At 42.0% G+C, this 23,375-nt stretch overlaps 4 protein-coding genes across 7 annotated transcripts; 3 read left to right on the forward strand and 1 right to left on the reverse strand.

The window, feature by feature from the left end:
- Window positions 1-675: 675 nt before the first annotated feature.
- On the forward strand, window positions 676-8,886 carry zfyve27 (zinc finger, FYVE domain containing 27). Of its 4 annotated transcripts, none has more exons than XM_029511435.1 (14): window positions 676-945; window positions 2,203-2,440; window positions 2,563-2,633; window positions 2,745-2,931; window positions 3,750-3,845; window positions 4,131-4,243; window positions 4,340-4,458; window positions 4,869-4,940; window positions 5,051-5,107; window positions 5,639-5,659; window positions 6,712-6,853; window positions 7,014-7,060; window positions 7,167-7,248; window positions 7,370-8,886. In XM_029511435.1, exons 2-14 carry the CDS (start codon window positions 2,211-2,213, stop codon window positions 7,438-7,440), a joined length of 1,308 nt encoding a protein of 435 aa, XP_029367295.1. In that variant the 5' UTR covers window positions 676-945; window positions 2,203-2,210; the 3' UTR covers window positions 7,441-8,886. The 4 variants fall into 4 exon arrangements, with proteins under 4 accessions (XP_029367295.1, XP_029367321.1, XP_029367304.1 ...); XM_029511461.1 differs by lacking the exon at window positions 5,051-5,107 and adding an exon at window positions 5,895-5,915; XM_029511444.1 differs by lacking the exon at window positions 5,639-5,659.
- Window positions 8,887-9,745: 859 nt separating this feature from the next.
- golga7ba (golgin A7 family, member Ba) lies at window positions 9,746-13,063 on the forward strand. Its single transcript, XM_029507513.1, has 5 exons — window positions 9,746-9,802; window positions 10,946-11,071; window positions 11,474-11,626; window positions 11,704-11,805; window positions 11,916-13,063. The coding sequence occupies exons 1-5, from the start codon at window positions 9,755-9,757 to the stop codon at window positions 11,997-11,999; spliced, it is 513 nt and encodes a 170-aa protein (XP_029363373.1). The 5' UTR covers window positions 9,746-9,754; the 3' UTR covers window positions 12,000-13,063.
- A 1,351-nt stretch (window positions 13,064-14,414) lies between these two features.
- crtac1a (cartilage acidic protein 1a) lies at window positions 14,415-18,483 on the reverse strand. Its single transcript, XM_029510931.1, has 14 exons — window positions 18,424-18,483; window positions 17,616-17,824; window positions 17,331-17,527; window positions 17,102-17,238; window positions 16,816-16,972; window positions 16,604-16,738; window positions 16,151-16,287; window positions 15,921-16,057; window positions 15,734-15,816; window positions 15,456-15,556; window positions 15,193-15,361; window positions 14,902-15,047; window positions 14,700-14,739; window positions 14,415-14,612 (listed from the first exon to the last, which is right to left on the reverse strand). The coding sequence occupies exons 2-14, from the start codon at window positions 17,813-17,815 to the stop codon at window positions 14,605-14,607; spliced, it is 1,647 nt and encodes a 548-aa protein (XP_029366791.1). The 5' UTR covers window positions 17,816-17,824; window positions 18,424-18,483; the 3' UTR covers window positions 14,415-14,604.
- On the forward strand, window positions 15,803-22,950 carry r3hcc1l (R3H domain and coiled-coil containing 1-like). Its single transcript, XM_029510944.1, has 9 exons — window positions 15,803-16,979; window positions 17,118-17,845; window positions 18,738-18,889; window positions 19,217-19,702; window positions 19,887-20,074; window positions 20,334-20,404; window positions 20,582-20,677; window positions 20,785-20,925; window positions 21,737-22,950. Exons 4-9 carry the CDS (start codon window positions 19,241-19,243, stop codon window positions 21,787-21,789), a joined length of 1,011 nt encoding a protein of 336 aa, XP_029366804.1. The 5' UTR covers window positions 15,803-16,979; window positions 17,118-17,845; window positions 18,738-18,889; window positions 19,217-19,240; the 3' UTR covers window positions 21,790-22,950.
- Window positions 22,951-23,375: the final 425 nt, after the last annotated feature.

Here is a 23,375-nt window from a genome sequence, read left to right on the forward strand (position 1 = left end):
GGTTCCCGAGGCTTTGGAGTCTGCATGCTCTCCCCGTGCCTGTGTGGGCTTCCTCCCACCATCCAAAGACATGTTTGGGTTAACTGGTCACTCTAAAGTGTCCGCAGGTCTGAGTGTGAGTGGTTGTTGGTCTGTGTGTTGGCCCTGCGATGGACTGGGGGGGCTCCCCCCTCACCCAGAGTGTGCTGGGATTGACTCCAGCACCCCCCCACAACCCGGGAACGGTAGAAGATGAATGAGTGAATAAATAATGAAGTCCTTATGAACTTACAGCAGAGACTAAAGTTCATTAAGATTTAATTGAATCATTTCAGAGTCCCAGTGGATATATCCACGTCTCACATCTGTCTGTTGACTCGGGGGTGTTAGTGAGGAAAAAGAGGAAGTAAGTTGTGTGTGTATAATGAATCACGCATTTTATATGTATTTATTTTATCACGTATTGAGGTTTCTGATTTTCTGACTCCATCTCCAATAATTCTGTCTCTTTCTATCTCTGCTCTGTTTCTCTCTGTATTGCGAGCTGGACACTGAAACTAAATTGTCAGTGACGATCAGTAGAAATATATTAGGTCCGTATGGTAGTGATTATAATAACTTTTTCATGCCACGATAGAGGAAGATTATCTTCCTCTGGGATCGATTGTATTGGGCACGTACCCCTTTTCTACTATCAATTACTCGGCCTGGATGAAACGCGGATGCAGACGCTCGCGGCAGCGGACGGAGCTAGCGAAGCTAACGAAGCTAACAGCGAAATAAAACAACAAACACTTCACGGCTTTCTCCGCCGACGAACTGCTCCACGTCTACGCAGGAGAGCAGGCTGCTGTCATGTTGGTTGGATTTGGAGAATCATCCGTCCTGTCGGCTGATGATGTCCGTAAAAGTCGCTAGTTTCGCCTGAGCCCCAGAAAGTGGCCGTTGTTGGACTCCCGTCTCGGTGTAAGTGTCCTCCTTCACACCGGGCAGCCGATGTTAGCTAGGCTGGAGGCAGCGCCCATAGTTTCCTGTTTGACATCATCTCATAGGTCGCAGCGCTGCTTTCCTGAGATATTGCTTATTGTAGGTATGACGTTAGACGTTAAAAGCGTTAGCAGTAAAGATATTTATTAGAAATAACATGCTGACAGCACCCAGTAAGGGTTTTCTGTGTGACGATACCAAAAATAGCCGTTTTGAAGAATGCACGAAACAACGAGCAACTTAAAATAGTTGCATCTTAACCTCTCTCTCTCTCTCTCTCTCTCTCACACTCACTCACTCACTCACACACACACACACACTCTCACTCTCTCTCTCTCTCTCTCTCTCTCTCTCTCTCTCTCTCACCACTGCTATAGCTAAGATTTTTAATGCTTCATTCTGCGTGATTATAAAGCTTAGGATACTACCCAGTTCGCTTTAAGGATAACTCAGCATCAAGCTGAAAAAGGTCTATACTAACATTTCAGTGTGTTGCACTCTGCCCAAACTCGCTGATGTGTGTGTGATTTCCACTTCATTTCGGATTAACACTCAAAATGGATCAGGAGCCTGAATGGCATGTAAATTTTCATCTCTATTGGACAGATAAGCTAAGTACCACGTGTAGCACAGATAAACACACATCTTGCTTGGCTTGTACTGGCTGAATCTAAATAAACTTTGCATTGTACAATATTTGGATGAAGTTGACTGTGGCATTTCCACTTCCTGCTGCTGTCAGGTTATCAGCTGATAGAGATCCAGGATCCTACCTGTGGCCTCAGATGCTGCTTTCATTCCATCTAAACCTGTTTCCCCACCCTTGGCACAAAATAACGAATGGCTGCCTGGACAGCCCAGTATGTGTTGTATCTTGTCACCGTTGGGGTGCTGCAGCAGTTACTGACACACAGTAGATTCTCACATAACTGGCAATTCGTTGAGGAATTACACCAGTAGAGATTAGCAAAAGTAAAATTTTCAGATTACGGTACATTGATTTTTAATGACTGGGTACATTTCAGTCTCCTGAGGTCTCCAGATGATCTGGAACCAGCCCACAGGCTACCTGCTGTCTCCCCTCTTATCTCTGTCTTTTGGAACAGAAAAATTACTGGGGACAGGGTCTGACATCCAGAGTATAACTCTTTGGGGAGCAAGAACTCTAGCAGGTCAGGGAAGGTTTTAACTCATACTATCAATTCATGAAACGCAACTTTTCTTCTCTATGAACAGGAAAGAAGATGCACAGTGCTGGAGCATGCCAGGACCCGCCACTGGGCACAGGGGAACGGGGGGAGCTGGTACATACGTTATCAAAAGAGATCCCTGGGTCTCCAGACGCTTCTGAGTTGGGGAGCCCCCGATGTATACCTACCTTTGACCTCCTCAACATGGTTGTGTCCTATAAGAGGATGATTCTGTTTCTAGAACCACTTGCAGATGCAGTGGAGCTGAGCCGCTTCCTCCTCGGGTGTGTGCATGTATCTCTGGTGTGTTTGAGCACCGTAGGATAATTTCTTTTGGCTGTGTGTAATAATGACGAGAGGCCATATTTATATTGTTTTCAGCCTCTTCTGTTTTTGTTTATCACAGATGGAATATGCCCCTGTGCTCATTCATTGTCTGTATATTCCTCAATATCTTCTTCTGCACCATTAATGAAGGTAAGGCAAGGCATTGAGCACTAATATTGATTGTTTTGTGATGCTATAAAATACACTTGACTCATTTATGAATGATTTACTGTGTTCTTGTGTCTGCCCCTCTGGTGTCAGTGGGTTGGTTCTCGGTCGGTGTGGTGGCAGTGTCTGTGCCTGCTTCCTTGGGTTACCTGCAGGACAGGTGTGGGGGCAGAGCCTCAGAAGCTGAGCTGCAGAAAAGGCGGTATCATGCCGTGCACCGCAGAGACCTGCAGACAGTGCATCTCACCAAACAGGAGGCCATGCTGGAAGTAAAAGACTTGTAAGACTGATGCTGCAGGGGATCAGCTAATGAGTATTTTCATTATTTATAAATATGCTGGCAATTCAACCTACTAATTGTTGATGTTTGAGGCTATGCAATGTCTATACAATATTTTTAAAATGCAATTTTTGGAAAAACAAACAGGCACCATGAAGTGTCTTGTTTATTCTGACCAACAATCCGAAAGCAAATAATGTTCAAATGCTAAAATTTGAAAAAGTAATATGTTTTAGTGATTTTATTTATTTATTTTTTATTAAAGAAATGATGATTAAGTGTTGTCTGTAGTCTGTAGTTGTCTGCATCAGCCAGTCATACTAGTTTCAGATTACATCTCCATTCTCCAGTATTGCATAAGAAATTAGCAATGTAACTCTGAAGCAATGGCTAGAAAGTGTTTTGGTCCTTGGCCTTTCAAAGCCCAATCGGATAGCTTATGAGTCCAAGTGGACATTTCTGCCAAACATAAAGAATTCCTTCATGGTGTTACAGCGATATTGGCAACACAACGCCAGAACTGGGTTTTCTGAGGTCACATGACCTTGACACTGAAACCTAATCAGTTTCTTTGGGAGATGTTGCAGCTCTTGCCAACATTGGTGTGGAGGTATAAAAATCATTTGGAGTGAATGCCACAGCACCGAGTGAGCCTCCCCTCCATGTTGGTGACTGTCTTAAATATCTGACGTTGATAAGAAACTTTACAGAAACATTGACCTGACATTGAAAACATAATTTAGTTACCCCGTCCAGTTTAAATGTTCAAACAATTTTCATGATATATATGCAATGCATGTGTTTCTTTGCTTCACTAGGTTGAAACACCTGGATGACATGCTGTCCTCTGCCTGTCAGTCAGCAGAAGCTATTTACAAGGTCCTCTACTGGGATAATCACACCAAATCATCGAGGTCAGACTTTACACACACATACACATAACTAGTCATTACTCAGTCGTCATTGATCATTTATAATATTCTGCTTGAGGACAACTTCTCAAAAAAATCATCAATTTGTGCCAATGTTAGCATTTATAACATTTATACATATATTTGTTAGTTGTAAATAAAAATCAATTTTGTGAAAATAGAGATATGTAGTCCTTAGGGCTGTGTCCTGTAGTTAACCCTTAACATTATGGCTGTAAAGATATCATGATTTTTGAGTGACCTGATGTTTCTAACATCTCACTCCAGGTTCTATGGAGGCATGTTGATAGTGCTGTGTCTGCTCTATTTTGTTCCTGTGGGCTGGGTCCTCGCTGCGCTCAACACCACCATATTCCTTTGGAACAGGGACTTCTACAGAGGTTAGTTTATTCTCTCTTAAAGAAGCCAGGGTAAGCAGCAACACTTTTTTAAGAAAGCAAAGCTGACGGACACTCTTGTTTTGCCTGTGCTTCCAGTTTTGTCAGACCTTGTGAAGCTTTTCCACTTTGGCCAGACCAGGACCGCAGAGGGTTTGAGGGAGGAACAGCAGCAAGGCAACTCGCTAGACAGGACCCCCACACCAACTAGTCTGGAGGTTAGAGAAAAGAGCACTGTGGACACAAGTCTGCGGTCTCGGCTTAAATACTTATAGACTCTGTGGTGATTTGCATTAAAACTAGCCATGACTATAAGCTTCTTGTCTAGTTTATCCCATGCATCTATCTGGAAACACAGATTCATGCATCGATTTGTTTTTGCACATCTATGGAACCACTTTTCCTGGTGTGAGCAAGGGCTCAGATAAATTACTTCATCTGGTGTAAGTACTCACAACTGGGCAACAGTGAACTGAAAACTGCACTAATGGATATCATGGATATCTAATGGATATCATTTTCAAATTTTTTGACAGTTCAGTTGCATCATTTATATCTATTAGTTCATGGCTCAGTGTTTGTATATGAACTAGTGTTTGTGTGTCTGTGTGTGTGTGTTTGGTGACAGGACCTGTCCCCTGGAAGTGTGGAGGAGGCTGAGGAAGCAGAACCTGATGATGAATTTAAGGATGCTATTGAGGTAAATGTCACTTAACCTCTGTTGGCATAATATCGTTATGTGCTGCCTTCACTCAGTGTTTACAGTGTCAGGTGATAAAATAAGTAAAATGGACATATATTTCTTCTTAGATTGATGACAAAAGAAACTCAAGGAAAGAAATGCATCACAGCTTGGACAGTAACTCTGTAAGCTTTTCTGCAAATACGCAACTCACGTGTCTGTCCTATAAATAAAATATGCTGTTGTAGTTGTTAGCTAGGTAAATTAGCCAGCCTGGCTTTAATTAATATATAATGTTTCTTTAGTAAAAACAACAATTTGTGGATTGCATATGGGAGTGCATTGTGGTTTCTTTGTTTTTTCCATTAAACAAACTATCTATAATTTCTAAATTAGTGACTTTTAAAGGTTTTCAGTCTTTCTACCAAACTAAGCTAACAGTCTTTTAGCTCTAGATTCATTTTTATATTGTAGACATAGAATGACAGTGCTCTTCTCATCTAACTCTTAGAAAGAAAATGGAAAGCACATTTGAACTATTTGCTCTATTATTAATAGAACCATATTTTGTTTTCAGTAAAACAAAGACGTCACAGTCTTTCTCCACATTCCAATTTACAAATGTCAAGCATGGTTGTTGAAGTTGGCAGTCACTTTGTGGAGAGGAAAAAACATTCTATCTCCTTTTTTCTTTTCCTGCTGTCTTTTGAAATCAGGAACATTCAGTTTCCCTACAGGTGAGTTTTGCCTCCTTGTGCTTACCAGAGACTAGTGCACTGCCACCCACGTAACTAAAACTACCCAACACATGGAAAACAACTTCATGTGTTTTTAAGCATGTCTCAGGTGATTTTTATGGTTCAGGTCTTGCTTTGCTCTTTGAAGCATGCAGGTTTGCTCCTTTCTAGTCACACTGGAAATCAGTGTTTGTGATTAACATTGTTCTCATGTGTTGTTCTGCATCCTGATAAGGAAACCCCTTTGGTCTTAGTGGTAAGTGGATTTCCCAGTGCCGACCATCCACCCCTCCATACACACAATGTGATTGTTCCCTTGCCATGATAGTGATAGCTGGGAGATAGTGACATGTAACACTATAATTAACAGGCCTATATTTGTCATTTTTAATAATCCCATCACTAATTTTTCCCTCCTCAAACCATTTGGTGTGTGTGTTTGTTTGTTTGTTTTGATTGGCCAATTCCATAACTTCTGTGAAGAGAGTAGATCTTCTTTGTGTGATCAAATTGAATGGTCCCTGAAAGTATTGACTGTTGAAGATCAATGGATTTTTTTCCTTCAGCTTGTCGTTTGTTCCTCCTGTGCTGCCCTGTGAGAAAGAAGTCATGTCTTTCAGTGAATTAGGCTGTACTAACCTGATTACCCAGCTCTTGGTCTCCAGGAAGATGTAGAAAAGACGATTTAAGAACTTATTTAGGGAACATCGAGGTGCTCCTAGTAGTCTGAACAACACTTGTTGTGTCTTGTTATGCGTGTTAGAAAGATAAAATCATTCATACTGGTTGTTTTCTCAGCTGTAGCGGGATATGATGTTCTTATGTTTGGCAAATAGGTGAATGACAACTCTTACATTTCTCCTGTAAATGCATGTATTTTTACACCCTGTATGTCTCTGTCATTCTGCTTGAATTATTTGCCAAACATGAAATGAACTCAGTTAATTTCATTTTAGCCAGATGGCTCAGCAGTTTGTACAGTGCTTTTTTTGTTTTTTTTGTTCATCCCCCTCTCTCTTTCTCTTTCCTTCCGCCTCCTCCCTCTACCTCAGGAGGATGATGATGGGCCTCTTGGAGCCCCGGAGTATGACACCATCTCTGAAAATGGTCTCTTGAGCCGCAATGAACCAATACGCAGCAAGGTGTCCAAACTGACAGAGAAACTGCGTAAACGATACCCCACCACCAGCACAGGTCAGCCTGCTCTGACTCATCCACTGATTTCATTCCCTGTAATGCCCTTTAGGGAGTCTTTCTTTTTTTCTCATATCTAACCTCACGGCAGACACATTTTATTTTAGATTTTATGATGCGACTTTTTCATTACATCTCTTGTCTTTCTCTGTATCCAAAGGCAACTGTTCTAGCTGCAATGCTGTCTTCTCAGTGCTAAAGAAAAGGGTGAGACTGAAAACTTGTGACAAAAATCTGGGATATATTTAGGCATCACATTTTGTCTTACTTTTTTGCTGGCTTGAGCTTTTCACTATGTCTCTTCTTCTTGCAGAGGAACTGCAGTAACTGTGGCAACAGCTTCTGCTCTCGATGCTGTTCTTTTAAGGTGCTGAGATCTTGCATGGGTGCAACAGGTAGGGAGGGGAAAATGAAAACGAGCTGTATCATGTTATATCACTTTCACCTCTCTCTCGTTACTCTTCTGTTCTCCAAGTGATCATTTTCTTCGTTCTCTTGTTTTTGTTTCTTCTTCAGCTCCAGAGGCCCAGAGAGAAACTGTGTTTGTATGCGCTGCCTGTAATTCTTCTCTCATCAAGTCACAGTGAAGATGGCGGTTTTCTAGGGATGTTCTTCACTGCTTGCCCCCAAACCCTTAACCAAGTCACTGAAGCCCTCACACATGCCTTTGTATTCATGCTAAGCATTTAATATCCGTCAAGATATCACTGGTGTTGATCCCCAAACCACCTACCCTGTATCCCTCCTTATGGACATGCAATGATTATGGGATCTCTACTGTAATCTGTCAGTTACCTGTTATTTCTTGTTTTAACTCTCAATGAAGAACTGGACCTTGTCAGTCAATGACACTTAATGCAGATTATAATGGCTCCTAAATCAGTGGATCATCTTCTTTCTATTTGCTGAGCAGAGGTAAGTACTGGCCTGGTGCTGCCAGATGATGCCAATAATCTTATTGGATATCTGTTTTGTTTTTTGTTTTTGTTTTTTTGCTTGTTTGTTTTACTTTATTTTGGTGTTGAATCCATTTGAATGTAGATATCTTCAGCCCTTTGTAGCTGTTTAACTGTACTGTAATGCTGAGACTTCTGTATGATCAAGACTAAAAGCTGGCACTGGATAATTTTAGTTTATTTCAGATTGGTGGTGATTGGGAACTGGGCAGTGTGCTCCAGACTAAATGGATTTTGAATAGATGCCCAACAAATGAAGCTCTGTATTTGGCCTTGATTGCAGCAGCATGCACAGGCTGACTATTCTTTTGTAAGTAATCAACAATGTGGTGTTGAGTTCTCAGTTTGTCCATTCCTTGGAGGCCAGTAATTTTGCTTATTATATATCGGCTCCCTGTGCAACCTGCTTTACTGTACATTACCCCTGTGGGTATGCACTTTATTTGCTAGAACCCAAGTTGGCTATAATAATTGTTTGGCACCAAGCTGAAAAATGCATAGCTGTAATGAATCCCATCACATTTCTGAGAAACCCGTCTGTGATGCGTACTGGAGAGCTGTGAATGAGGACAAGTTAGATGAAGAAGCCTGCTCTCATTATAAGGATCAAAAAGTTTTTGTTTTTTTGTTTGTTCGCTTGTTAGTTGTGTTTTTCTTTTCCCTTATGTGGACAGCCTAAAGACTAGATATCCTTGCAGACCGCGCTTTTCCTTTTAATCTGATCAAAGTCCACACAAATGCATTAAATTCATTTGAAACGACTGAAAAACCAACTGAAACTGTCATCAGAGCCTCACAATTTTCAGACTTAAGCAGGACTTAAAAAATTTAATGTGGAGGCATTAAAGCTCCAAATGTGGCTCTCAATGTCAAGGTTGTTTTAATCGTGATTTAGACACAGATGATTGTAATTCTTTGCTTTTATTATAATCCTATACAAACTGTTACTATATCTAATGTATTTAATTTAAAACTCCAGAAACAAAAAATTATTATTTGACCTAATGATTAATATTGTATATATTACCCCTTATTTTATGGTTAAAACATACCATCATTGAAATAAACTGATGATTTCATTTATTTAAAGTGACAAGTATGCTTCTTTTGCAAGATAAAATACAAGCAACCCAAATTTTAAATGTTACAAAATTGATATCTATTTTTTTTTTTTTCAAAAACCTATCATTTTTGAAGAAGAGCAAAAACATGTAGAACAGCTATAAGAAGATGGCACACTGCCTGAGGCAATACAGAAACAAACAAGCTATAAATAAGTAAATCCATTTATACTATTGAGGAATGTCTGATTCAAATTGTCTTTTGGATGATTCAAACGTGAGTCCAATTCCACAAACTGTAACAGTAATGTAAAGGCCTGTCGTTCTCCTCAGCTATGAAGTGACCCAGTCTGTTGTTTTCAGATGCAACAGCTTCCTTCGACTGTCATGTGAACACAGTGAAGCATTTAGATGTTTCCCCCCCTGGGTTAAAGAAAACAAAGAAGCAATCCTAAACTACTATCAAAGTGAATATTGGATTTAAATTCATCACTTCAAAAGTATGACTCCACATGAATAGTACCGTTGTTCTAATCTAGATGTGTAAACAGGAAACAGTTTGGTGATGAGTCCCATATACAGCTTTTTTCAGACTACATTAGGAACCTGAGCAAAAATAATGAATGTTAGCTGAGCTGGTTTGGCTCCTGGGTGCTGGATCCCGTCACTTTGTCATGTTTTATTAGGGGACACTGACACAACGCAACCATTGTTGAATACACATTGGCTATTTAAGTCCAAACTCATGAGACATGAGGGAGTCTGAATCCATGTGATGATCTAAACCTGGACTTGTGCTCGCCCCTCCCCTCCCCTCCCCGCCCTGCCCTCCCCCCTCCGCTCCTCCAATCCGTCCCCGCGTCCCAGTAAAGCAATTTCAGCTCATGCAGGGACTAGTCCCTACGGCCACGGATGGCAACATGGCGACAGAGGTAAGACATAGCGATATCATCGGGTTCATTTTCTGCTCGGGTTTCAAACAGTGGCAGCGTGCTGTGGTTTGGATGGAAGCGGGTTCACGGGCAGATAGGCAGTCCGGAGGGGGCGCCGAGGCTGCGCACCGAAGGACCGGAATTCAGATGTGGCTCACTTAAATCAGGACCGACGACCGTGTCCTGCATTATCATTCCAGCTCCGTCCAAGGGCAGGTCTCTCGCGTCTTCTTTTCTCTTCTTTTCTCTTTTATGCAAACGTGTTTTGGTATTTTCAAAGAAATCAGAGACCGAAAAAACAATAATCTTAAATTTCTGTAATTTCTAGAATTTAGAAAGTGAGCTGCGCTTCACGGACACAGGAATGAGGCGGAAACCGCGCGGTTCTCTCCCCGAGATGTTAAGCTGTTTCGGTGGAAGCAGGACTGTTTGCGTCTGTTCAAACGCCCCGTTAATCCGGTGACCACACACAGACACACACAGAGAGGGAACCAGCTTTCAGCACCATGGACAGATGCCACGCCGCTCCGACCTCTGCTCCTCGTGCCACAATTACAGGAGTGTGTGTGTGTGTGTGTGTGTGTGTGTGTGTGTGTGTGTGTGTGTGGCTTGCTTTTTATCAGTCTGCTTCATCTTGTACCACTTGATCGATCTGTTCTGAGTTGTAGTGAAATGTTGTCTCTTGTCCTAAGGGACACTAAGGGAAAGCGTGCGTGCGTGCGTGCGTGTGTGTGTGTGTGTGTGTGTGTGTGTGTAGAAGGATAGTGTGTCCAATGCTTGGCCCTGTTCCAAGAGACAACAAGGCAGAAATGAGCGCAGTCACTGGTCCACGGAGTGATTGATCACATCTCCTCTATCATCCCATGCTTCCGAATCAGCCTCTGTTTGTACACATTGGCAAGAAAGAGGCACACAGAGGGGTGTAGCTCTCTCTCCCTCTCTCCCCCTCTCTCTCTCTCCCCCTCTCCCTCTCTCTCTCTCTCTCTCTCTCTCTCCCCCTCTCCCTCTCTCTCTTTCTCTCTCCCCCTCTCCCTCTCCCCCTCTCTCCCTCCCTCTCTGTCTCTTTCTCTCTCTCTCTCTGGGGACTCATTTAAGCGATATTGTGTTAACCTTCATGGCTTGTGCATGGATGTGTGTCCTCAGTTCCACAACCTGCAGGAGCTGAGGCACAGTGCATCTCTGGCCAACAAAGTCTTTATCCAGAGGGACTACAGTGAAGGAACCACCTGCAAGTTTCAGACCAAGTTCCCATCTGAGCTGGAGAGCAGGGTGAGGAAACAGAAGGCCAAGACTCAAGGCACTGTCAGCTAAACATGCTGACAACATGTGCATGTATATCAGTAATATTCATGAGCTTTAATATTAAATATTAGTTTGAATTATTAATTAGTATTTTTAAAAATAAAATGCTATGGATTTCATTGGTCCAGTTTCTCAAATGCAAAGTTTTATGATGGCCAGCATGACAGACACAGCTTTCTGTCTGTACGTTTTACTATTTCTGGATTATTTTATTGACCCAACCATAATCAGCTGATAAAGAACTTGCCAGATTTCACATCATTGTTATGGCTTCAAAAAATGCCATTTAAAATAAGGTGAACAATGATGAGTTCACTTTTATCACTGTGCACAATGTCCCTTCTATGACTGTCCTGCATATTCCTCCAGATTGAGCGGACACTGTTTGAGGACACTGTGAAGACTCTGAATAACTACTACGCAGAAGCAGAAAAGATCGGAGGGCAGTCTTACTTTGAAGGGTGTCTGGCCTGCACTACAGCATATCTCATCTTCCTCTGTATGGAGACACGCTATGAGAAGGTCGGACTGGTGATCTCAATTTTAAGTTCTAAGGAACATATTTCTTTATCTCACTTTCTTTTGGTTCCGTGTGATAGGTGTTGAAGAAGATAGCCAAGTACATTCAAGAACAGAATGAGAAGATCTATGCTCCCAGAGGTCTGCTCATCACAGATCCCATAGAAAGGGGAATGCGTGTTGTATCCTTTTTCAACATTTGTGGGTGCATGTGTACATGAGTATGGACAGCAATTGTGTTGAATGAACCACACTCAGTGATGAAGTATCAGTCCCTGACTAACTTCTCCAGATAGAGATTTCTATATATGAAGACCGGGGCTCCAGTGGCTCCAGTTCTGGCAGCAGCTCTGTGTCCGGCAGCACTGCTCGATGACCGGGTACTTCCTGATGACCATGTCCCCCGATCACTCAAAACCCTGGAGGAGACGTTAGGACAATGACCGCTCCTGTTCCAATACTTACCACACACATACCTGAGTTTTACTCAAAGGATTGTCTAACTTATTTTTTTCTTGACCTTTCAACAAATGCTTAAATTGGCAGTGTGTTGTTTTTTTTTTTTTTGTTCGTTTTTTTAAAGAATGAACATTTAAAACACAGTTTTAGTAGTGCCCTGCAAAGCAATATGCATGCACACTGGTAGTGATGTTTGAATGAAATATCTAAAAGAAAAGAAAATCCAGCTAGTAATACTTGGCGTGATCATACCGCTACCTTCCTTCCTGTCCTGTTTTGGTGGGTGATAAAAGGATGGACGGAAGTGAAAAAGAAATGTTGAGAAGTATTGAGACAGGAGTGAAGACCACAAGCCTCACCAAACCTCATACCTCAGTCATCACAGCTGCACTTAGACCAGACTGGACCAACCAGGAGAATGAAACCGAACCAATCACTACGAACCCTGCACATCGGACAGCAGCTTTTTAAGGTATTTTCTGTGATGTTAGCGAATGCTAAAAGAACAAGTGCTTGAGCAGAGCGCCACAAAGTTTCATCTTGTGGGTGCCCAGATTGTCTGTATGAGGGATCTCTTCCTCCATCACCTCTGCTGTGAATCATGCTGTCTGGCAGCAGATGAATGTCACTGAGCCTGTCCATGTATATATGTTGTAGCAGATCTTCTATATCGCTCAAATAACAGTAATTAGATACACAAACATTTAAGTTCTAACCTCTTGATTTCAATGAGAGGCCAACATTTCCTAAATTTTGATTATGCAAAGACTTACTGTGCATTAAATGCACCAGTAATTAGACTGAGAGTAGGTCAAAATGTCTTCCTGAATCTTACCTGTTCTGTTTGAAAATATATCAACCCTTCCAAAGAACATTGACTGCCAAAAACTGGCTTGACAATTTTAATGTGTTTTATTTTGGTGACATTTTGTGCAAGAACTAATTTTCGTACAGCTTCTTGTTTGACACACGGCAGTGATTGTATCAGGCTGTTGTCAAATAAATATTGTTTCATCACAGCTGCACAGAGCTCATCTTTCATTATTATTCTACTGTAAATACGCAAAGTGGACCAATAGCCGAGTATCTGAACTGTCATAGCAGATAATAGCAGCATGTTAGTATATGATATGTACGATATTTGCCTAAAAACAATTTTCGACCAAAGTTGACTTGTAATGGACAATCATGGACATACATTCACCGGGTGAACAGATACACAACAACAAATGAATCTGATACAAATCAATTAACACTTCTTTAAAGATATCTTATTGTTCAATAGAAAGGACTACTGTGAAAGTGGCTTTTCTGTTTTAATAAGGCCTTTCCAATGAACGCAGGTTATTTGCTGGTAAATGAGTGCAGGGATAGTTATTGTTAATCAGTATAGACTTGTTTCACAAAAGACGCATTGACCTTTCACATTAGAAAAAGCGCGCATAAGAGAAGAAGAATGATTTTCCATGCTTGTTAACATTTAACATGCTCAGTTTCGGGGTGCTTGTGTGGGCTTACTGGGACACACCAACAAAACAGAGCCATCGCTTGTTATACTGGTAACCAATAAAGCCAGTGTACGTAAAGATGATAATATAAACACAAAGCATGGATTATGGCAGAATAATAGTTTCGTATTTTGAAAAACTTGACATTTTGGCTAAATTTGGCACCTTTAGCTGGGTTAAGGGGATAGTGATCGCAACTCTTTAGCCTTCACTTATAGCATGTACCCAGCCCAGAGATTAGAATAGCCAAATGGCGTATTTGGATGTTGCTGCATGTCACTGGGAGTCAGTGTTTGCCCCAGACAAGCAGAGCTGAATCAAGGCTTTCTTACTGTGCCATTGTTGCCCTGTAGACTACCAGCCCCTGAGTTCTGCCAGAGCAGACAGCAACAAGACACACTGTGGTAAGACTGTCTTCAAACAGGAGGCCTCAAAGATGGAGACAGAAGCAGAGTGGACATGAATGTAAAACGGAGCCAAGGCTGCATGGATCATAGGACAGAATGGGGAAAAAGACCAAAACACAGAATGAGGTGAAGACAACACAGTGGAATTGTCTTACATTGAAGGACAGGGAAGTCACAGGGACTGGTGATATGAAAAGGAGGAGATATATTTTTGGACAAAGGATTAAAGGATGTCAGTATATTTCCCTTGTCAGCATTCAGGTCTTGTTCGATTCTGTTTCAGCGAGAAAACCAAACACTTGGTTGTGTTTGAGTGCAGGTTGCATGCAAGACTAAGTGGGCTGTGTTTCTCAAAGATGGTTGTGACTTCTTTTTGGATCTATGAAATAATAATGTGACTCATCCAGAATATAGATTTCAGCAGTTTATTTAGAGTGTTTGCAATGACTCATAGGAAACAACATCAATGGCGTATCAGTAGTAGGAAAAATGAATAATGAAAAATTATAAAAGAATAAGAAACTCAAAATATTAGAACTACTCATAGAGTATAGGAAATACAAATACAGATCAAGCTCCCACCACTTTTGTTTTCTTGCAATTGTTCTTATAGACCTGTAAAAACATAAACATAAAACAAAATTAAATATTAAATAAATGAATATTTCATTTCATTTAACAAGTTACTTAGAGTCTGCCTACCTGCACAGTGCCCATTCTTGACAACAAATCCTTTACCACACTGAAAAAAAAAGGGGGAAAGAAAAAAAAAAAAGCACAGATTTTTTTTTTTTTTAATAAAATTGCATCTGGTTGAACTTGCATTGAAAGTGAGAGGAAAGAGAATATATGTAAAAAACATTAGAGATATTCATAGGTCACGGTGCAGAGCTGTACTCGATACCTGCGTGTCACTGGCAAGTGTGAACATTTCCCCTTCTCTGGGATAGGATACTTCCACCACTGAATTCATTTCTCCAGCCTGAACGGTTCGAGTGATGGTGCTGCCGTCTGGCCATGACACCTCCAGTACCTTCACCATGTCACTTCCTGAGAGTCACAGGCCAAAAAAATTTTTTTTGTCCATATTGGGCTTAATACATGCAACAACAAATAACAGTAAGATGTCCCATCTTTTACATGAGGATGTGTTCTCTCTTGGTGTCTGTAAAGTTTAACATGTGGAGTTTGTTACCTAAGCCAAAGTGGGCAACAGGCTCCATCTCACACAGGTACCCAGAGCCTCCGTCAATGATGCGTGTGTGAGCTCCACTCTGATTGGTGAAGGCTGTTACCTTGGCACCCCGGGCAAATGAGCCAAACTGTGTGCGAGGGATGACCCGCAGCCAGTTATTCGATGAGCCCTGGTGACAAGGATGATAAGCGAGGCTGTGGAACCAGAGCCTGGATCTCATGAACGACATGCACAGCAAAACACAAACGCACACACGCACACACCTGTGTGACCTTGAAGACAGAGATAGGCTGCTGGGCACTCTCTCCATGTGCCAGCAGCAGGTCCAGCTGTCCGTCCCCATCAATGTCTGTCACTGTGCCACCTGTCCAACACAGACAGAGCTGTCACTGCTCTGACCTACATAAGAGCTTCACCCTGACAGCTGTGTCTCTATAAATCTCATCCGAAGGGAGCGGGTGCAGAGACATGCCGTTTTAAAATAAGTTTGATAAAAATTCGCAGTCAGATGTCCCCTGCTCTCAGCTTACAGCTGACTGACCTGTTCCTCTTCCCTGCGGTTCTGCAGCATCTCCCACATGAAGCTCCTGGATCAACGGGTCCGCATTAGCTCTCCTTGACACCCTGCAGCACACACAAGATAAGTTACACTTTGAATTATTTTGTATTTCTTAGCAGCTAGAAGCCTCAATTTATAACTTGAGTCCAAATAATAATCAGGATCTTACCTGAAGAGCTTGTTTGGGGCATTTCCTCTGTAGGCAATATTATTGAAAAACACCTCCAGCTCCTTGTCATTATCAAAGTCAGCGACCATGACTGTGCGAATCGGGGAAGGTGTAGCAAATCCTCCTGTGGCTACATTCTGCACAACAAAACACAACTTTTGAAATCCTCTTTCTATTTTTGCACCTTTATTTGATATTCTTTCGGTCACTGTCCTGTTCTTTTCTCCTACCCGAAACATAGAGTTGCTGCCCTGCAGGAAAAGTCTGTGTGGGCCGTTCCAGTTGCCATAAACAATGTCTGTCTTTCCATCACCGTTGAAGTCAGCTAGTGCTACTCCCCTGCCGTGTTGGTACCGGTCCTCTACCCCTATTGATATGGACATAGTGTTAACAAAGGCTACTTCATTCAAAAATATTTAGTGTGTATGTAGTGTGTTGTATTTAAACTCTCTTTGAAGAGTTATGATATCTTTAATGACATCTAGTGGTCAGATTGTGGCAGAGAGCAATCCTCACAGATTCTCCCCATATAAACCAAAATCGTCTTTTGTTGCTGAGGCTTAGATGAGAAGATTGATGCCACCATCTCTTGTTGCTTTTAAAATGTGGAGCCAATAATGATATTTTCCAAAATAACAAAACTTTTGTTTACTTCTGTTCATTCCTCTCTGTGCCATACTCACCAGCCTGTTTGGCCACGTCTACAAATATCCCATCACCATTATTCTTAAACAGGAAGTTGTTTCCATTCTCATTGTCACAGAACACATCAGACCTGGCCTGGTTCAGGATTGGTCCAACCACCACACCTCGACCACCTGCACAACAACCACGGTGTAAATGACAACCTCAAACCACCACAAAATTTCACTCATCCAGCCAAATCCCTGGCCACCTGTGAGCTTGTTGACTCCAGCCTCAGCAGCCACATCAGACAGTGCGATGATGCCTCTGCTCACGTCACTGGCAGCCTCGTCCATCTCTAAGAGGGCGTGAGCACCAATGCTGCCGCTGGCGTAGTTGGCCACGTAGACTGAATAACGGCCTGTTCCCTGTGAGGTAACCGCAAACGTGAAATGAGAGGAAGGGATTGTTTTAGAAGGAAAACTTTAGGGAAAATTGAGAAATGAATCAAACAGTGGAACTTCATATGAATAGAGCGGTAAAGTGAGCCTATGGACCTTTCTGTCAATACAGGCAACAGAACGTCCCGCCATGAGATTTGCAACGCCACGACGGACATTGAGGTCATCACCCAGAAGATCCTCAAAGCGGCCATTACGAAACTTGAAGAGCTTGTCGAAATAAGTTGCTCGCCCTGCGTAAAACACAGAAAAGTTGTATCACGTGGAAAAGTCGTTAATATCACTGAAATGCCTTGCTGGGGCTTTACAGTTTTGGGCTATTTACCGGAGTAGCCATTATTTGTGTTGAGAAAGTAGATCTCCTCACGTCCGTCTCCATCCACATCACAGGCTGTAACTCCAATAGCGTTACCTGCTCTGTCCCTCAGGGCGTAGTATGGAGAGTTAGGGTCATCAATAGCAATGTTCACCAGCCTGTTTTGGGTGCGATTGTACTTCAGCACCAGGTTGGGCCCATAGTACCTAAGGAAGAACATTGCCCTCATATGAATGTTTCTACACAAGGAAACTATCTTCCAGCTACATCATCTGCATGCCATCAACCCCTCACCCTGCCACCACCACTTCCAGATCGCCATCGCCATCCACATCTGTTACGGCCATGCCATAGTTGAGCTGTGTTGGGTTGTGTAGACTGTCAGGAGGCAGCATTGTCTGTGTTACAACTTGGAACATGGGCTGAGAGCTCTGAGCTTGAGACCAGTGCCAAAGCCCGACCCACAGGAGGAGCAGCATACCTGAACCAAACATGACTGCGACCTGATGGGGCACAGAGCAGAGGTGAGGGCCCTGCGCAGACATAGAGAGCATAACATCTTCATATAACGCCGAAGCATTCCTCATTCCCAAACAGAATTATGAGACAGTTTATTCAAAATTCAAGCTCCGCCTCCACATTTGAGTCTTCCTATCTTATGTGGGAATACGTTTAGCACATCTTAACTGTTGCTGTTTGGTTTGAGTTTTTGCCATTGGAATCAAAAAATACAGATAAACAGCACAAACACATCGAAATAAATCGTCAGTCCTGTGAAAGGACTAAAAGTAATGTTTTAAGTGAGCAAAAAGTGAAAACTACTTACTTACAGTGGCAGCTCGAAATTAATTACAGTTTTAAGTGTTTCTCTCTTTTTCTGCTTGTGAACGGCTCTGCTTTCCTGCTGAGTGAAACCTATCTTACATTTGAATTACCATGCAACTTGCACAGGCTAGAACATTTCTGTACCTCTTTATTACTAAATCAGTCTCAGTAGAAATGCTGTTAATAATGACCGTGCACCCTGCAGGGAGCTTCCTTTCACCCCTGTCTGGCTCTGCATTGACTCCCACGGGAGTTTGATTCCTTCAGTGTCTCTTACCTGACGGCCTGATGTGTGTGAAGCTGGGCTGTTGTCAAACCGACCTTACACAACTTCTGCAGTCAAAATTTACGAAACAGCTTGTGTAACGTGGAGGAGTTCGACCAATCAGTGACGAGCGTCGTGAATAATGAAGACGATGGCCAATGGCTGAGCTGGCTTTTGTGTGGGAGAAGCAGATGTTGTTTTTTGGGGATGGTGCCGTTCAAACGTATTGAATCAGCAGCACATAAACGAAACTTCAGATGCAGAAATAAAAAGCTGGGCGATGATTCATTCATACTAATTTAAACTAATGTGTGCTCGTCCCGCAGAGCGGCTCCGCCAGCAGCACCTCGCAAGAACACCATCTCCCAGCATTCCCTTGAGCCGCCCCACGGTTACGTCAGAAGTGCGACGAAAATCTGTTGCTAAACAAACCAAACACGGGAAGCCGAAAGAGACACAACCATCCTGTGCCATTGTGGTAATAGTTGACTGAATGAAAATAGATTTATAAGATGATTATCACACGTAAAATTATATTAGCGTCATATTGTTGTCTTAATGTCGGAGATTCGCCGCGGTGAGAAGAAATGTAGCTAGTTAGCGGAATCGTTAGCCAACCCCATTTAACTTACATATATTTCATTAGATTAAATGCTACCGGGTTAATTTCTAGACTGGTTTACAGAGTTGCGCGAATTGCCGTACAGTTAATTAATATTCTCAATGAAATCATGATGTAGTCCACGATATCAAGGCATTTTTTTCATTGCATTGCCTCTTCTGTTTTTCCTCCTCTATGATCCAGATGGTTTGATAACATCATTTAACAATGGAGTTGGAACAACCAAAAGAAGACTGTGCTCCAACCCAGGCAGCAGCAGCCACACCTCCCTCTCAGTCAAAAAAGCCCAGTCAGGCTCTGTACGTCCCAAAACAACGAGTTCACCCCTCCAAAAACAAAGCTCAGGCTCAGGGAGAAGTTAAGCCGAGACCCAGGCCTCGTTACACAGATAAGGCTCGGAAGAACGCTAAGAACAAGAAGGACAAGGCCGGAGGGGCAGATAAGGCGGCTCCTGCTGGAGGAGACAATGACATTAAGCCTCATGTGGAGACGGAAGAACAAGATCCAGATGTGAAGGCGAACGGCGAGCCAGAGTCAGCCAGCATAGAGGCAGATGTCTTATCCAGGCTGGAGGCCACTTCTCTTCAGGAGGAAAACGGGGAGGGGGACAGCTGGGACACTTTGTTTAATGATGATGGGGATTGTTTGGATCCACACCTGCTTGAAGAGGTGAGAGCTTGGCAGTGGGTCAGGCGACACACAAAACAATACTTAGCCACAGGAACTATCCCCAACTTTCACATACACTCACTTCCAAGTTCATTTCAACACCCAGTGAAAACATAAAGGCAGAGAAGTATAATTCAAGCGCAGCGATCTGATTGGCTTCTTTTTCTTGTGATCTTCCCACCAGCTGGCTTTGAAGGAGGGTAGAAAGAAGGAGTCAATCCAGGAGCCTAGGTTTGACTACTACAACATGGATCAAGTTTATGATCATGATGATGACGAGGAGGAGGAGGAGCTCTCACACATTGTGGAGATCTATGACTTTCCTGCAGAGTTTAAGATGGAAGACCTTCTAAAGTTATTTCAGTGCTATCAGTATGTGTTATCCTGCGTACAACAGCAAATCTTCTAATATCAAAAAGTAATATATAACATAGACTATATAGTCCCTACTCAATAGTTTGTCCTTGCTACTTTTTAAGATTATCATCACAATAGTATATAAAACTTTGGTGGATGTAGCTGACTTTGTTTTCTGAATTATTTTATTTTTGAGATCATGACTTCATAGAAAGTGGAGAAAATCATCTCAGGGATTGTTTTCATTTTCTTATCTCCTTTTTTGTAATTCCAGAAAGAGAGGTTTTGACATTAAGTGGATTGATGACAACCAAGTCCTGGGCATCTTCTCAAGCCCCATAGCAGGTTAGTTAAGCTCTGCTTCACATCAACAGTGGTTTAGGGGGATGCAAAGAGGAGAACTGGTAAAGATGATCAGGAAAACATCTGAAAGTCTGCTTGACACAATTACAAATTTGCTTTCTTGTTTGTATTGAGTACACATTGAACAACGCATTTAATTGTGTCTTATCTCTTATTCAGCCCGTGAAGCTCTGAGATCCAAACATCCACTGATGAAGTTGCGACCACTTTCTAAATCTTCAGCTGCTTTAAAAGCTAAAGCCCGCAGCTGCTCAGGTACAAATGATCTCTCTTCCCACTTCTGTATTTGTTTTTCTGCTGTACCTTACACATTTAAAGGTTCATACGGTCTGTGTACCTTTTCCACTTCCAATGATCACCAGATGACCTTTTGCCTGCTAAAGAGAGACCTCAGACGAGTGCAGCACTGGCCCGCAAGCTTGTGATTGGTGCCCTCGGTGTAAAGAGCAACCTGACAAAGGAGCAGCGCGAAGCAGAAAAGAGGAAACTGCAGGAAGCGAGAGGTGCGTCATGCACAGAGACATTATGCTCATTTATTTATTTTGCTCTTGCACAATGAGCTATAATGTGATTAGTGGTACCCCCTCTGCCCCTGTCTAACCTGCACTGCTGCTCTTTTAACATAGAGCTTGTGTGCTATGTCTACTCGTAGGCTCAATTTGCTAAAAATAGTGTTCTTAAGGAAATAATGGGGTTGATATGTGTCACGCAGAGGGGCAAAGAATACTGGCCTCTCTAGGCTTCTCTAGATGAGCACAAAAGTGTAAATTGTTTGTATGACAATGCTTCTACCACAAGTGGGAGCTGTTATTACACGTAACAGAAAAAAGTGCAGAAAGTGTAGTTGCAGATTGATGCCAAGAGAAGTTGCTCTCCATCCATTCCTGTACAGATCATAACAGGTCTATAATCAGTGCAGCGGCCATTTCCCTTCAGAGATGGAACATAAGTATACAGGCGCAGAAAACCACAAATGGCCATCCACTGAGCAGCCAGTCAGGAAATCAGGGCCTGGAGTATAGCAAACTATAAAAAACTCCTTTGTTCTTAGCTCGGGCACTCTGCTCCGCTCTTTTTTTAAGTTTGCAACACACACAGTAATGCCAGTGCAGACATGCATCATGCGCTGAACGTCGTGTCCTTGGAATGGGATTCATTCGCAGCTGCCTCTTCAATTTGCTTCAGCTCTTCTTTTCCCTGAATGTGGCAAAGATGCTGCTGCAAATTTAGAGCAACAAATTACCAAGGTGCTGTTTATTTAAGGGCTTTGGCTGATTTATATGTTGAATTGTCTGTCTGTGATTTATATTTCAGAACAAAAGCGCCTGGCAGCCCGACAGAGGGAAGATGCTTGGGAAGGGAAGTGACCAGAGCCCAAAAAAATCTTTTTCTCTGCCCATGATTTTCTGATTCAGAAGAGGCTCAAGACTTCTCAGGCTCTCCTCTTCTTTGTGTCACCTGGCCACCCCTTTTCCACCACCTCACAGAAATGGATTACTGCCAAATTTTCCTCCCTCCTGCCACTGTCAGAACAAATCGGCTGTATTACCTCAGATGAGTGCAACCCACTATTCCCCTCTCCTTTACATTTTGGTGTTCTTTGTTCACTGGCTGTTCACTTACATGGACTTGCTTTCATATATATGACATTGTAGTTAAGGTTTGTACTGAAGCACTTAGCCTAATCATCTGTAATTTGGAATTAATTGAAATGACTTTGGTCTATGTAGATCCAAACACCTCAAGTTTGTTATTATATGGATTTTAAAGTGTTTTTTAAAGATAACCCTGGTAAAGCCACATGTAAACATAAGGGCAGCAAAGCCTTTCTTAAATGACGCAGTACGTCGTCGTATGTGAAGACATTTTTGACTCCGTTTTAATTCTGAATTCAATTTTATTTTCAAAAATGCAGCATTTTTTACATCTTAAGGCTGCAGACATTTATCAAACTTTTATCTTACTTTTAATTTAATGTCAGAGAAGTTTGGAACAATCGAATTGTCTCCATCTCTGCACATTTTCAATGTGACAAAAAAACTCGACAAAAAAATTAATCTGTACTAATACTTAGTGACTTTAAAATCCATTAAGGCCCAAGTTTTAATCTGGACAGAGGTACAGCATCTATCTTGCTGGATTAAGAAAGCATGACGCATCTTCAGGTCGAGGGAAATTTTATGAACCTTGGGGGAGTCTTTAATAACAATAGTATAGTATAGAGCACCATATTATCCTACCATATCCAAAAGTAGCAGCAGTAAAGTAATATCTGGCGTATTCTCCCAATATCTTACCCTTCAAGTTCACTTCATGTTTTATTTTCAGATGTTAAATAGCTTTTTTATTTGTAAAAACGCAGTGATCATTATGTATGCAGCTAATTTAAGAACTAATTCCTGAATGATGAGTAGTGTGGGCTCCTGTAGTGGATCCACAGTCACACGTTCAGGATCTGTAAACTTTTGCTGTTCCGTTGTAGAACGTAACTTTCGATTTTGTCTGTATTGAAATAAAATGTATTACATTGGTGATTCATTTTTTTTTCACCAGGGATGTTCTCTCTCTTTTTTTTTTTTTTTAATACGTGAAGTATTACGTGAGCTATTGTTTCAGAAAGTTTTCCGGCAGTGGGGGTTACCACATCTCTTTCTCACTGACTCAGATAAAAATAGAAAATGCATTGTGGTCAGTCGCAGCACTTTTTCTTTTTACTTGGAAAGCTTAAGATTTTTGACTGATCAAAGCTTGTGAATAGACAGGAATGATGTGTATTTACGTAACTTTCAGATGAAGTTTTCATAATTCACAGCCACCTTCCTCCGCCACACATGACTGCTCCCTCCTGTCTGGCTTCACCCATTTCACCGCAGACCGTGTGGCTCTGCGTCTCCTTCACCCCTTCAGCCAATAATTAAGCTCAGCCAGGAGAAACTGAAAATTTGCCATGTGT

The sequence above is a fragment of the Echeneis naucrates genome, chromosome 1 (genome assembly GCF_900963305.1).
Source record: "Echeneis naucrates chromosome 1, fEcheNa1.1, whole genome shotgun sequence".
NCBI classification, from domain to species: domain Eukaryota; kingdom Metazoa; phylum Chordata; class Actinopteri; order Carangiformes; family Echeneidae; genus Echeneis; species Echeneis naucrates.

Bases quoted from the DNA above. Each gene is read 5' to 3' on its own strand.
- zfyve27 (XM_029511435.1), top strand. From the start codon at position 2,211: ATGCACAGTGCTGGAGCATGCCAGGACCCGCCACTGGGCACAGGGGAA. The intron at 4,459-4,868 runs GTTAGAGAAAAG...GTTTGGTGACAG, and splicing joins CCACACCAACTAGTCTGGAG to GACCTGTCCCCTGGAAGTGT. The intron at 7,061-7,166 runs GTGAGACTGAAA...TTCTTCTTGCAG, and splicing joins TCTCAGTGCTAAAGAAAAGG to AGGAACTGCAGTAACTGTGG.
- crtac1a (XM_029510931.1), bottom strand. From the start codon at position 17,815: ATGTTTGGTTCAGGTATGCTGCTCCTCCTGTGGGTCGGGCTTTGGCAC. The intron at 16,739-16,815 runs GTGGCCAGGGAT...GTTGTTGTGCAG, and splicing joins TGGAGTCAACAAGCTCACAG to GTGGTCGAGGTGTGGTGGTT. The intron at 15,048-15,192 runs GTAACAAACTCC...TGTGACTCTCAG, and splicing joins TGTTGCCCACTTTGGCTTAG to GAAGTGACATGGTGAAGGTA.
- r3hcc1l (XM_029510944.1), top strand. From the start codon at position 19,241: ATGGAGTTGGAACAACCAAAAGAAGACTGTGCTCCAACCCAGGCAGCA. The intron at 20,075-20,333 runs GTATGTGTTATC...TTGTAATTCCAG, and splicing joins AAGTTATTTCAGTGCTATCA to AAAGAGAGGTTTTGACATTA. The intron at 20,678-20,784 runs GTACAAATGATC...AATGATCACCAG, and splicing joins TAAAGCCCGCAGCTGCTCAG to ATGACCTTTTGCCTGCTAAA.
- golga7ba (XM_029507513.1), top strand. From the start codon at position 9,755: ATGCAGGGACTAGTCCCTACGGCCACGGATGGCAACATGGCGACAGAG. The intron at 11,072-11,473 runs GTGAGGAAACAG...ATATTCCTCCAG, and splicing joins CATCTGAGCTGGAGAGCAGG to ATTGAGCGGACACTGTTTGA. The intron at 11,806-11,915 runs GTATCCTTTTTC...TAACTTCTCCAG, and splicing joins TAGAAAGGGGAATGCGTGTT to ATAGAGATTTCTATATATGA.